Raw genomic sequence first — 13617 nt, 5'->3', positions numbered from 1 at the left:
TGCAGCACTTTCCTGCAGCTCCTTCTGCAGGTGCACACACTGAACACTGAAAGTTCTAAGCCATTTAAGCCCAGACCTTGTGACTCCTCAACCACGTGATTGATCACAAGACCGTGACCTCACCAAGGTCCTGTCAGCACCCAGTGGTGCCGGCTCTGTATGTGGAGATATGGGGAGGAAGACACTCTCCCACCATGAATGTCCCCCTAAAAAACAACCCTCAACATTTGTTAACTTAAAGGGCCACTGTCACCCCCTCCAGCCGTTATAAACTAAAAGAGCCACCTTGTGCAGCAGTAATGCTGCATTCTAACAAGGTGGCTCTTTTAGTTTTAGGTTCAAATATACCCCAAATAAAGAGTTTTTATACTTAGCCACAATTCCTGTCTCTAGCCAGGGAGGCGGGTCCTCACTCCCCAGCTTGACCAGCTCCTCTGCCATCACTCCAATCTTCCTGCGCTTTCGGCGCCGCCCCCTCAGCGCTGTTTACGTTTCAAAACCGGCGCCTGCGCTGTGTACAACTGTGCTGCGCAGACGCAGTAAGCTCTGGCCGTCTGATGTCCCAGCCAGGCTTGCAGACTGCGCCTGTGCGGGCAGTGCGGCCACCCACCTTTGGAATCCCAGCCCCGCACGGTGCATAATGCATAACACAGTGCGGGGCTTAGATTCCAAAGGTGGCTGGCCGCAATCCCTGCGCAGGCGCAGTGTGCAAGCCTGGCTGGGACGTCAGACGGCCAGAGCTTACTGCGTCTGCGCAGCACAGTAGTACACAGCGCAGGCGCCGGTTTTGAAACGTAAACATATATATATCTCCTATCAACAGGTATACAGCCATGTGATGTGTTGTACATTCACATGACTGCAGCCGCTAGTCACTGGCCTCAGCCTCGCTGTCTCTACAGTACAATCATTGCTTTGGAGGGCAGTTATTTAATTCACGAAGACTGGAAGGGACCTGAAGAAGAGCAGGAAACTAGAGAGTTGACCCTCCAGCTGGATGGCACCAAATAGCCCCTCTAACCGATGTTTGCAGTATAAAAACACAACTCATGGCCTATTGCAATCCTAGGATACCCCTTTAATAATACACTGCTCAAAAAAAAAAAAAGGGAATACAAACAAGAGAATATAACTCCAAGTAAATCAAACTTCTGTGAAATCAAAGTGTCCACTTAGGAAGCAACACTGATTGACAATCAATTTTGCATGCTGTTGTGCAAATGGAATAGACAACAGATGGACATTATTGGCAATTATCAAGACCCCCTCAATAAAAGGAGCGGTTCTGCAGGTGGGGACCACAGACCACATCTCAGTACCAATGCTTTCTGGATGATGTTTTGGTCACTTTTGAATGTTGGTTGTGCTTTCACACTCGTGGTAGCATGAGACGGACTCTACAATCCACACAAGTGGCTCAGGTAGTGCAGCTCATCCAGGATGGCTCATCAATGCGAGCTGTGACAAGGTGGTTTGCTGTGTCCGTCACCATAGTGTCCAGACCTGGAGGTGCTACCAGGAGACAGGCCAGTACACCAGGATAGGCAGAGGGGGCCATAGGAGGGCAACAACCCATCAGCAGGACCACTACCTCAGCCTTTGTGCAAGGAGGAACAGGAGGAGCACTGCCAGAGCCCTGCAAAATGACCTCCAGCGGGCCACAAATGTGCATGTGTCTGCACAAACGGTTAGAAACCGACTCCATGAGGATGGTCTGAGTGCCCAATGTCCACAGATGGGGGTTGTGCTCACAGCCCAACACCATGCAGGACGCTTGGCATTTGCCACAGAAGACCAGGATTGGCAAATTTGCCACTGGCGCCCTGTGCTCTTTGCAGATGAACGCAGGTTCACACTGAGCACATGTGACAGAGTCTGGAGACGCCGTGGAGAGCGATCTGCTGCCTGTAATATCCTTCAGCATGACTGGTTTGGCAGTGGGTCAGTAATGGTGTGGGGTGGCATTTCTTTGGAGGGTCACACAGCCCTCCATGTGCTCGCCAGAGGTAGCCTGACTGCCATTAGGTACCGAGATGAGATCCTCAGACCTCTAGTGAGACCATATGCTGGTGCTGTTGGCCCTGGGTTCCTCCTAATGTAGGACAATGCCAGACCTCATGTGGCTGGAGTGTGTCAGCAGTTCCTGCAAGATGAAGGCATTGAAGCTATAGACTGGCTCACCCATTCCCCAGACCTGAATCCGACTGAGCACATCTGGGACATCATGTCTTGCACCATCGTCACGTTAACAACAGACTGTCCAGGAGTTGGCAGATGCTTTAGCCCAGGTCTGGGAGGAGATCCCTCAGGAGACCATTCGCCACCTCATCAGGAGCATGCCCAGGTTTTGTACAGTAGGGAGGTCATACAGGCACGTGGAGGACACACACACTACTGAGCATCATTTCCTTGTCTTGAGGCATTTCCACTGAAGTTGGATCAGCCTGCAATTTGATTTTCCACTTTGATTTTGAGCATCATTCCAACTCCAGACCTCCATGGGATATTAGTTGTGATTTACATTGATCACTGTTATGTTTTATTGTTCTCAACACATTGCACTGTAATGAATAAAAATTTGCAAGTGGAATATTTCATTCAGAGATATTTAGGATGTGGGATTTTTGTGTTCCCTTTATTTTTTTGAGCAGTGTATAAAAAAAGCAGATTTTTGTTTACTTACCGTAAAATCTTTTTCTCCGAGCCACTCATTGGGGGACACAGGACCATGGGGTGTATGCTTGCTGCCACTAGGAGGACACTAAGTAGACAGAAAGATTAACTCCTCCTCTGCAGTATACACCCCTTCACTGGATACAATTTCAACCAGTTCGGTAGTAAAGCAGTAGGAGCCTGAACAAAGACAACTATGTCAAAACCAAAGAAGTAACAACAAGCCAAAACAGGCTAACAGGGTGGGTGCTGTGTCCCCCAATGAGTGGCTCGGAGAAAAAGATTTTACGGTAAGTAAACAAAAATCTCCTTTTCTCCTACGCCTCATTGGGGGACACAGGACCATGGGACGTACAAAAGCAGTCCCTGGGTGGGGAGCAATATGCTAATACCCCATGTACCACTGGCTTACGGCTTAAGGAACTGCCGCTCGCAGAATGCGCCTGCCAAGGGCGGCGTCTGCAGAAGAGATAGAATGAATGTGGTAATGCTTGGTAAAAGTGTGCAAACTGGACCACGTCGCAGCCTTGCAGACCTGCTGTGCCGACGCCTGATGCCGAATGGCCCACGAGGCGCCCACCGACCGAGTGGAATGAGCCTTGATCCCAGCTGGGATAGGCACACCTTTGACACGATAGGATTCTTGAATGGCTGACCGAATCCATTTTGCCAGAGTGGCTTTTGAAGCAGGAGAACCCCTCCTGGGCCCCTCTGGAAGTACGAACAGGACGTCTGACGTGCGAAAAGAAGCTGTCCTCGAGACGTACCGACGAAGAGCCCTCACCACATCAAGAGTGTGTAGAGCCTTTTCGATGCGATGGACAGGTGTCGGGCAGAACGAAGGTAGGACAATCTCCTCATTGAGGTGGAAAGAGGAGACGACCTTGGGCAAAAAGGTGGGAGAGGTCCTCAATACCGCCTTGTCCGGATGAAAAATTAGAAAGGGAGGGCGGCAGGAGAGCGCAGCCAACTCCGAGACCCGTCTGATGGACGTGACGGCTACCAGGAAGACTACCTTCCAAGAAAGGAAGGTTAAGGAAACGTCCTGCAGCGGTTCGAAGGGAGCCTCCTGAAGAGCTCCGAGAACTAAGTTGAGATCCCACGGATCCAAGGGTGACTTGTAGGGAGGGGCCACACGGGAGACTCCCTGGAAAAAAGTTTTCACCGGCAACCTATTGGCAATCTTCCGCTGGAAAAGAACTGACAATGCCGAAACCTGACCCTTTAGGGAGCTAAGGGCAAGTCCCGACTCTAGTCCGGACTGAAGAAACTCCAGTATGGAAGGAATAGAAAATACTAGAGGAGACCGTCCCTGTGCCTCGCACCATGAGAAAAAAATTCGCCAGGTACGGTGGTAACTACGCATGGAAACAGGTTTCCTAGCTCTGATCATGGTGGAGGACACCCTGGGAGAGAAACCCGCTTGGCCTAGAATCCAGGACTCAACAGCCAAGCCGTCAAAGACAGGGCCCTTGAGTTCTGGTGGTAAATTGGGCCCTGTGAAAGAAGATCCGCGCGATCCGGGAGACGCCAGGGGACGTCGGTTACCAGCTGAACCATTTCGGCGTACCATGCCCGACGCGGCCAGTCTGGCGCGACGAGAATCACTGGTACCCCCTCTGCCCTGATCTTTTTGATGACCCTCGGTAGTAGGGGAAGAGGAGGAAAAATGTACGGGAGGCGGAATTGGCGCCAAGGCAGGACCAGAGCGTCTACTCCGAGGGCCCGTGGGTCGAGGGACCGAGCAAGGAACTGAGGAACCTTGTTGTTCATCCTGGAAGCCATGAGATCCACATCCAGGGTCCCCCAGCGATGGCAAATCTGCTGGAAGACCTCCGGGTGGAGGGACCACTCTCCGGAGGCGATGCCCTGGCGGCTGAGGAAGTCCGCCGCCCAATTTTCCACACCTGGAATGTGGATCGCCGAAATGGGCGAATGGTTCGACTCCGCCCAATGGAGGATGTGAGACACCTCGAGCATGGCCGTTCTGCTGCGGGTTCCGCCCTGACGGTTGATATATGCCACGGCCGTGGCGTTGTCGGACTGGATTCTGACTGGATGACCTGCCAGAAGTCGGTGAAACTGGTACAATGCTAGCCTGATAGCTCGAATCTCGAGGATATTGATGGCAAGGCGAGACTCTTGAGCGGACCACCGCCCCTGGGCTGTGTGATGGTTGAAGACCGCTCCCCAGCCCATGAGACTGGCATCGGTGGTCACCACCAGCCACCGTACTGGGAGAAAGGACCTTCCCTGAGTTAGGGAGGACTTCAGCGTCCACCATTTGAGGGTCTTCCTGACCCGAGGGGACAGGATGAATCGGCGGTCGAGGGAGGACGGATTGCCGTCCCAAGCCGACAATAGTGCATGCTGCAGGGAACGGAGGTGAAACTGCGCAAAAGGGACCGCTTCCATGGCCGCTACCATCTGCCCGAGAACTCGCATGCTGGCGCGAATGGAGTGGGATACTGGACGAGAAAGACGCTGGGCTCCCTGCTGCAAGGCCAAAACCTTGTCTTGAGGGAGTATGACCAGACCGCGGGAAGTGTCCAGTATCATCCCCAGGAAGGAAATCTGTTGAGCCGGAATTGGAGAAGATTTTTTGAAGTTTATCTTCCATCCCAGACGAGAAAGAGTATCCACCGTGAGAACGACGGACTCTTCGCACGCTGGGTAGGAAGGACCCTTTATCAGTAGGTCGTCCAAGTACGGAATTACCACCACTCCCCTGGAATGAAGAATGGCCATGGCAGCCGCCATGACCCTCGTGAAAACTCTGGGAGCGGTGGCGAGACCGAAGGGCAAGGCCACAAATTGGAAGTGTTCCCCGCAAAAGGCGAAGCGAAGGAACTGCTGATGCGGAGGGAAAATCGGTATGTGCAGGTAGGCATCCTTGATGTCTATGGATGCCAGGAATTCTCCCTTTTCCATAGACACGACCACAGAACGGAGGGATTCCATCCTGAAGTGTCTGATTTTTATGAATCTGTTTAGTAGCTTCAGGTCTAGGATCGGACGAAGAGATCCGTCCTTCTTTGGGACCACGAACAGATTCGAATAGAAACCCTTGAATCTTTGTTCTAGGGGGACCGGAATGATGACTCCGTCCCTTTGTAGTGCCCGTATTGCCTGGAGAAACGCTGTGGCCTTTGACCTTTGAGGGCAAGATTGGAAGAAGCGTGTGGGGGGGGGGGGGAAATTCTATTTTGTATCCGGTGGACACCAGTTCTCTGACCCACTCGTCGGAAACGACTGAAAGCCAGGTTTGATGGAACAAGAGTAGACGTCCGCCTACTTTGTCGGAGTCCACCGGATGATGCAAGGAGTCATTGGGCGGAGGATCCCTGGGATGCGGATCCCTTAGATCCGGGAGGTTTAGGCCTGGGTCTCCAGTTACGATTAGGTCTGTAAGAGACCTGGGTGCCTCGGCCACCGCGTGAACCTCGTCCTGATGCGGGGGTAGAAGATGAGGAAGACCAGTTGGTATTGGGCCGAAAAGGCCGAAATGGAGGTTGCTGCTGGTATCGAAAGGGCCGGGTAGGCTTTTGCTGGGGGAGAAATTTACTTTTCCCTCCGGTAGCATCCGAGATCATTTGGTCCAATTTTTCTCCAAATAACCGACCAGCCTGGTAAGGCAGGGCAGTTAGAGAACGTTTAGAAGCCGAATCTGCACGCCAATCCCTGAGCCACAGGGCTTTCCTGATGGAGATTGCATTGGCGGCTGCCTGTGCAGCGCAATTAGCTGCGTCCATAGAGGCGTTGACTATGAAGTCTCCAGCCTGCACTATCTGGTTAACCAGAATGCTGGCTTCTGGAGGTAAATCACTGGCTTGGATATTAGAGGAAAGAGTCTCAGTCCAAGAGACCATAGCCTTAGCCACCCAGGAGGCGGCGAAGGATGGGAAGAGAGACGCTCCTGTGGCCTCGAAGGCGGAACGAGCCAGATAATCAATCTGACGATCGGAGGGATTCTTAACGGAGGAACCGTCCGAAAGAGACAGGATGGTCTTGGACGCGAGGTGTGACACAGCCGGGTCCACCGAAGGAGACTGTAGCCAGTCTTTGACTAATTCCCGAGAAAAAGGGTATTTGGCCTCTATGAATTTTTGTCCTATGAAGCGTTTATCTGGGCGATCCCTATGTTTTTGTACAACCTCCTTGAAGTGGGGGTGAGTGACAAAAACATTTTTAACCCGTTTAGTTTTTTTGAAAGACACCGCGTGTTCGGGTTCCGATGCGGAGTCCTCGGTCACCTTCAGGGTCTGGTTTAGCGCCTCAATGAGAGAGTCGAGAGACTCCTGGGAGGAGGGGGGGTCCTGAACGTAGGAAATGTCGGACTCATATTCAGAGCCATCCGATTTAGGAGAAGGGGACCGGGAAGCAGAGCTTGCGGGTACTGAAGGGCCCGCTAGCTGATGGTCAGGGGATGAAACGTGAACACGTTTTCTAGAGCCCCGGGTGGAAAGTGACCGGGTACGCCCCCTGCTGGTAGACGAATCCATATCGTCGTCTGAATCCTCCGTGGTCCGACCTGGAGGGGGGCCCCGGAGGGAGTCAATTGCCCTGGCTAGGGAAGCCACAGATCGTGACAGAGAGGTTGCCCACTCAGGGGGACTAGGCTCTACCGGGTCGACGGCTGCGGCATCGGCGACGGTACCGGCGTCGGCAGGGGGCGGCTGCACAGAGGGCGAAACGCAATCTGCACACAAAGGGCTAGTGTGGGCTCGGGGCAGGGCCGCATTGCAAGTGGCACATACAGTAAAAAATACTGTGTGCTTCTTGTTACCCTTTTTTGTCTCCTTGGATTGAGACATAGTGCCTTAGGGACAGAGCGGGCAGTTATGCAGAGAAAGGGTTAAGCTTTTTTGAAGCAGCTTACCCACGGTCCTATCTGTGTCCCCAGAGAGATAAGGCGTTCTCTTCTCCTCAGAGCGTCTGTAGATAGCGTGGGCTCCGTGCAGGGAGAGAAGAAATATGGCCCCCGAGATTTGGAGGGCGCCTCTCGTCCCAGACGAGAAGCGCTGATGTAGGGGGGCGGAGCTACGGCCAGGGGAGGAGATTCTTCCACCGCGGCCTACTCCGGCTGAAGAAGCCGGGGACTAAATTTCTGGGCCCTGCCGACGATGAGCGGCGGCGGCCGCGACGGAGCGCCGCCGAGCACCACCGACCCCCGGTCGGCGGTGCCTCTCCCTGGGGACCCGGACCGCATCGCTGCCGCTAAGGGGGAGCAGGGGGGAGTCCCCTGAAAGTACTTACAGCCGCCATGTCCCGGTTCTCACAGGTCTGTTGCTTCTGTGAGGAAGTGAACTCGATCCATGCACCCTGGATGGGGATGGAGAGGCCCCTGAATGTATCACGCTGCTGCAGCAGATGGGGGCTGCGGCACAACATCCCCTCCGGACTGCATTCTTCTCCAGAATTACATTGCTGTAATGCAGGGTCCTGGAGGGGGTTGGGGGAAATCGGAACCGAGAGGAACCGTTGCCCTGGCGCAACCCTTTTGTGCGCCATACGTCGCAGGAGAGGAACGGGGAGGTATACTCGCCGTGCTCGCCTGTTGTTGATTCGGGGGAGAGCGGACCTTATGAAAAAAAGGACCCGTCGCCCCCTTCACTCCGTTAAATAAAAAATTTAAAATTTAAATAAAATTGGGGTCTGGGAAAAAAGACCCAAGTGCCTCCTAAGACACTAAGCAAGAACTGGTTGAAATTGTATCCAGTGAAGGGGTGTATACTGCAGAGGAGGAGTTAATCTTTCTGTCTACTTAGTGTCCTCCTAGTGGCAGCAGCATACACCCCATGGTCCTGTGTCCCCCAATGAGGCGTAGGAGAAAAAACGCTGTCCACCAGCGAATCCCACCAGGTGTAAGGACTTGGTCCCACGCTTTATATCCACGATTGAGACAGGAGAGCCGCGGCCACACCAGACTGGGAGCACGGGGTCAAAAGCGGCCATTGGGATTATTCACAAGCAAAACAACATGTGAACAATCCCAAGCAGCCACGGTGAGAGAAGCCGTCCGGTCGCCTCAGTAATTGTACAAGGAAGAAAAGGCTCCTCCTAAAGCCACTTTGGAGCAGTGGTTATTTCTCGGTGACAGGACCCCCACTCCCCGGCCTCCCCGGAGGGGACAGACCTACACCCGCTGTACAGGTTATGTGCCAATTAGATGGCAGCTGAAAAATGTGATCACAAGGACGACATCAGAGTCATCAATCGTCACCAATCAACAGAAAATGTGTTTCCTGTTATCTTTAGGCTTTGTACACACCGGTGTCATTATTTTTTTGAAAAATTGTGCAGGGAAAATTAAAAGATTAAAAACAAACATTGAAAACACCTCTCAGGTCTGAAGGGCTACAGAGGACAGCACAAACCCTGCGCAGAGCTGACACTAGTGAACCATAAGTCCCAGCAACTCAAGCCACTGACAGGCAGAAGGACGTGACTGCACTTACGGTCACACTGCCGGTCAAACACGGGTCACCTCACAAAGACTGCACTCCCCAGACATGACAGCAGTAACAGTCACGCCGAAAAGACAGACAGACACACACTGTACACACAGCGCCGCACACACATATAACCCCGTACACACGGCGTAGCACACACGTACCGGCTCAGCAGCCGCCCGGCTCTGCACTGCCTCATGTCTTCTCCGTACCCGGCCGGCAGCTCACTATAGCTGGAGAGGTCGGAGCGGGTTACAGCAGGTCACATGACACCGGCAGGAAGAGGCGGGGCTTATAGCTGATACAGAATAGATCATGTACTGAGAGACAGCAAGAGGTTCCGGCAGAGAACGAAGTGCGGGGGGCGGAGCCGAGAGAACCACACGGTGCGAGAGCCGGAGACTGGGGGATGGGGAAATCTGACAAAAAGCCTGAGGGGGGGGGGGCTTGGGGGAGGGAACAATGGGGAGGAGCCTGTGAGGGAGGAGACATGGGGAGGAGCCTGTGAGGGAAGAGACATGGGGAGGAGCCTGTGAGGGAAGAGACATGGGGAGGAGTCTGTGAGGAGGAGACATGGGGAGGAGTCTGTGAGGAGGAGACATGGGGAGGAGTCTGTGAGGGAAGAGACATGGGGAGGAGCCTGTGAGGGAAGAGACATGGGGAGGAGCCTGTGAGGGAAGAGACATGGGGAGGAGCCTGTGAGGGAAGAGACATGGGGAGGAGTCTGTGAGGAGGAGACATGGGGAGGAGCCTGTGAGGGAGGAGACATGGGGAGGAGTCTGTGAGGGGGGAGACATGGGGAGGAGCCTGTGAGGGAGGAGACATGGGGAGGAGCCTGTGAGGGAAGAGACATGGGGAGGAGCCTGTGAGGGAGGAGACATGGGGAGGAGTCTGTGAGGCGGTAGACATGGGGAGGAGCCTGTGAGGGAGGAGACATGGGGAGGAGCCTGTGAGGGGGGAGACATGGGGAGGAGTCTGTGAGGGAGGAGACATGGGGAGGAGTCTGTGAGGCGGTAGACAAGGGGAGGAGCCTGTGAGGTGGTAGACATGGGGAGGAGTCTGTGAGGAAAAAGACATGGGGAGGAGTCTGTGAGGAGGGAGACATAGGGAGGAGCCTGTGAGGGAGGAGACATGGGGAGGCGTCTGTGAGGGGGAGACATGGGGAGGAGTCTGTGAGGAGGGAGACATGGAGAGGAGCCTGTGAGGGGGAGACATGGGGAGGAGTTTGTGAGGGGGAGACATGGGGAGGAGTCTGTGAGGGAGGAGACATGGGGAGGAGTCTGTGAGGTGGAGACATGGGGAGGAGCCTGTGAGGGAGGAGACATGGGGAGGAGCCTGTGAGGGAGGAGACATGGGGAGGAGCCTGTGAGGGAAGAGACATGGGGAGGAGTCTGTGAGGGTGAGACATGGGGAGGAGTCTGTGAGGAGGGAGACATGGAGAGGAGCCTGTGAGGGAGGAGACATGGGGAGGAGTCTGTGAGGAAGGAGACATGGGGAGGAATCTGTGAGGGGGAGACATGGGGAGGAGCCTGTGAGGGAGGAGACATGGGGAGGAGCCTGTGAGGGAGGAGACATGGGGAGGAGCCTGTGAGGGAAGAGACATGGGGAGGAGCCTGTGACGGGGAGACATGGGGAGGAGTCTGTGAGGGAGGAGACATGAGGGGGATGTTTAGTGATGGGGGATGTGCAGTGATGAGGGGGATGTTTAGTGATGGGGGATGTGCAGTGATGAGGGAGATGTGCAGTGATGAGGGGGATGTGTAGTGATGAGGGGGATGTCAGTGATGAGGGGGATGTGTAGTAATGAGGGGGATGTGTAGTGATGGGGGGGATGTGCAGTGATGGGTGATGTGCAGTGATGAGGGGATATGTACTGATGGGGGATGTGTAGTGATAAGGGGGATGTGTAGTGATGAGGGGGATGTGCAGTGATGAGGGGGATGTGCAGTGATGAGGGAGATGTGTAGTGATGAGGGGGATGTGCAGTGATGGGGGGGATGTGTACTGATGGGGGGATGTGTAGTGATGAGGGGGATGTGCAGTGATGAGGGGGATGTGCAGTGATGAGGGGGATGTGTCCCATCAATCGCACCTGAAATGTCACAGACTCTTCTCCACTGTAATTCTGGGTGGATTTCTGTGACTGTCTCAAATGAAATTTTTATACCTGTGACATGTGAATCCATCATAGAAACCCTGTGTACATTGTGTATTTTATGTGTAGACTCGTGGATAAAACATAAAACCTTTGGGGCTAATTGATCAATGCTTGTTCTCCAGGAAACTGGCTTAAAAGTTTTGAAAAGTTGCGGAAAGCAGAGTTTTGCACAACTTTTGCGACTTTGGCCTTTTAATGGCAAGATACAGAGCCGAGGAAATGCCGGGGAGAACGGAGCTTGGCTATGCCGGCTTCTCACATTCAGTGGAAATCCTGGCTTTTCTTACACCAGAAATGCTACTCCAGACGTTGACTGGATGAACGTTTGGCGAGGGGCGCACCACTGACAAGATGCCTGTTTACATTTGGTGCATCGTACTACAGCAAGCCCCTGATTAAGACTGTGAGAAAAGAGAAAATGTTCCAGCTACTAGTAAAATTTTCCAAATAATCTTTATTCTGTAAAAAAAAAAATTTAAACAAATATAATGGACAGGATCAATAGCAAGCGACGCGTTTCTGACACCGTTGTTCTTTATCAAGCTTACTTGAAAATGACTAAACATCAGTGTTAAATACACAGGTGCAATTATACAGCACATATGAAAAATAATTTAAACCAACACAGTGTGGAAAAAAAACATAATAATGAAAAGAATAGAAAGGGAAGGAAAAAAGTACCAAAAAATAAATACAAAATAAGTAATGTATATTACAATATTATTAGTTCTTAATAGAAACATACCGTACAGAGGGATGTGTGGTAAAGAAGACGGCTATGTAAGCCTGTGAGGGATAGAAATAGTAATGGTGGTATTCAAATATATTGTATTATGCCTCGATAAGTGACAGCTCTCCCCACAGTTTATTTGCCCATATCTGTCATTTAGCCACTATGAATATAATCTGCGGTATTCTCTTGTATATACTTTTGTTTTTTTTCCTTATGCTTTTGTTTGATTTTTTTACTCCATTCATGAAGATTTGTTACATTGTATATGTCTGTAGGCATTTTTTCAGTTACTGATGAAGGCCCCGTGTTGGGGCTGAAACGTCTTTATTACACATTGGGATCAATAAATTCTTTCAGTATTTCACCGCAAAGTTGAGTGCTGGGTTATGCTTAATTCATCAGTACAGTGTTCCTGTATGGTCTGCAGTCTGATGATGGCTGTAAAAACTGCATCTTCTTCAACTCAATGCTGAGAAGACGACAAAGCTCTCTCCAGAACCGAGACGCAAACTGAGAATCCCGGTCACTGACAATTTTGTCCGGCATACCGTGTAGGTGGAAGATGTGTTTTATAAACAACGCTGCCAAGGCCCGTGCAGAAGGTAGCCATGGAAGCGTGTTATGATCCCAATGGCAGAGGATCTCTGATATTCCGGCAAGATAGCAAAAATATAAATACTGCTCTAGGGAGGTGGAAACTGGGCTAACCGCATACCTGATCCTGACACAAACAACTAAAAGTAGCCGGTGAACGTGCCTACGTTGGTTCTAGACGTCTCGAGCCAGCCGGAGAACTGACTACCCCTAGAGAGAAAAAATAAGACCTCACTTGCCTCTAGAGAAATTGAACCCCAAAGATATAGAAAGCCCCCAACAAATAATAACGGTGAGGCAAGAGGAAGGCACAAACGTAGAGATGAACTAGATTCAGCAAAGTGAGGCCCAATAGTCTAAGTAGCAGAAAATAGATAGTGGACTATGCGGTTAGCAGAAAACCCTACAAAAACATCCACGCTGAACATTCAAGAACCCCCACACCGACTGACGGTGTGGAGGGAGAATATCAGCCCCCTAGAGCTTCCAGCGAGTCAGAAAATCAAATGTAAAGCAAGCTGGACAAAAACACTGAATAATACAAAAGATCCAAATTGTACAAAACAGACTTAGCTTTTCTTGCATGAGGCAGACTGAAAGGAATCCGGAGGAGACCATATAGGTCTGGATACAACGATGCCAGGCAAGAGACTGAGTCCAGAGGAGACTTAAATAGGGAACACCCGCTGCTTAACGACACAGCTGGAGCTCAGGCCTGCAACAAGACATGCCTAACACAATACCGTTAGTGACCACCAGAGGGAGCCCAGAAACACAGTTCACAACAGAAGCGGCACCAAGTGCACCATTTTAGAATAATGATCGGTGATAACCCAAATGATGGTACAGCCACGAGACTTGGGCAAGCCCACCACAAAGTTCATCCCGACCATCTCCCAGGGCCTGTCTGCCACCGGCAAGGGATAAAGTAACCCAGCTGGCCGTTGTCAAGGAGACTTATTTTTGGCACAGGAGACACACGCCCGAATATAATCTCCGACGTCACG

The 13617-nt window shown here is 52.0% G+C and overlaps 1 protein-coding gene across 1 annotated transcript in view; it reads right to left on the bottom strand.

The window, feature by feature from the left end:
• Positions 1 to 9446, bottom strand: part of PITRM1 (pitrilysin metallopeptidase 1) — an 83355-nt gene extending 73909 nt beyond the window's left edge. Inside the window, exon 1 of the mRNA XM_077268536.1 lies at positions 9290 to 9446. Within this exon, the coding sequence (XP_077124651.1) occupies positions 9290 to 9324 (35 nt within the window). The 5' untranslated portion in view covers positions 9325 to 9446. The remainder of the gene's footprint in view (positions 1 to 9289) is intronic.
• Between the last annotated feature and the right edge of the window lie 4171 nt (positions 9447 to 13617).

The sequence above is a fragment of the Ranitomeya variabilis genome, chromosome 6 (genome assembly GCF_051348905.1).
Source record: "Ranitomeya variabilis isolate aRanVar5 chromosome 6, aRanVar5.hap1, whole genome shotgun sequence".
Taxonomy (NCBI): Eukaryota; Metazoa; Chordata; class Amphibia; order Anura; family Dendrobatidae; genus Ranitomeya; species Ranitomeya variabilis.
This window is presented reverse-complemented; position numbering and strand designations above follow the sequence as displayed.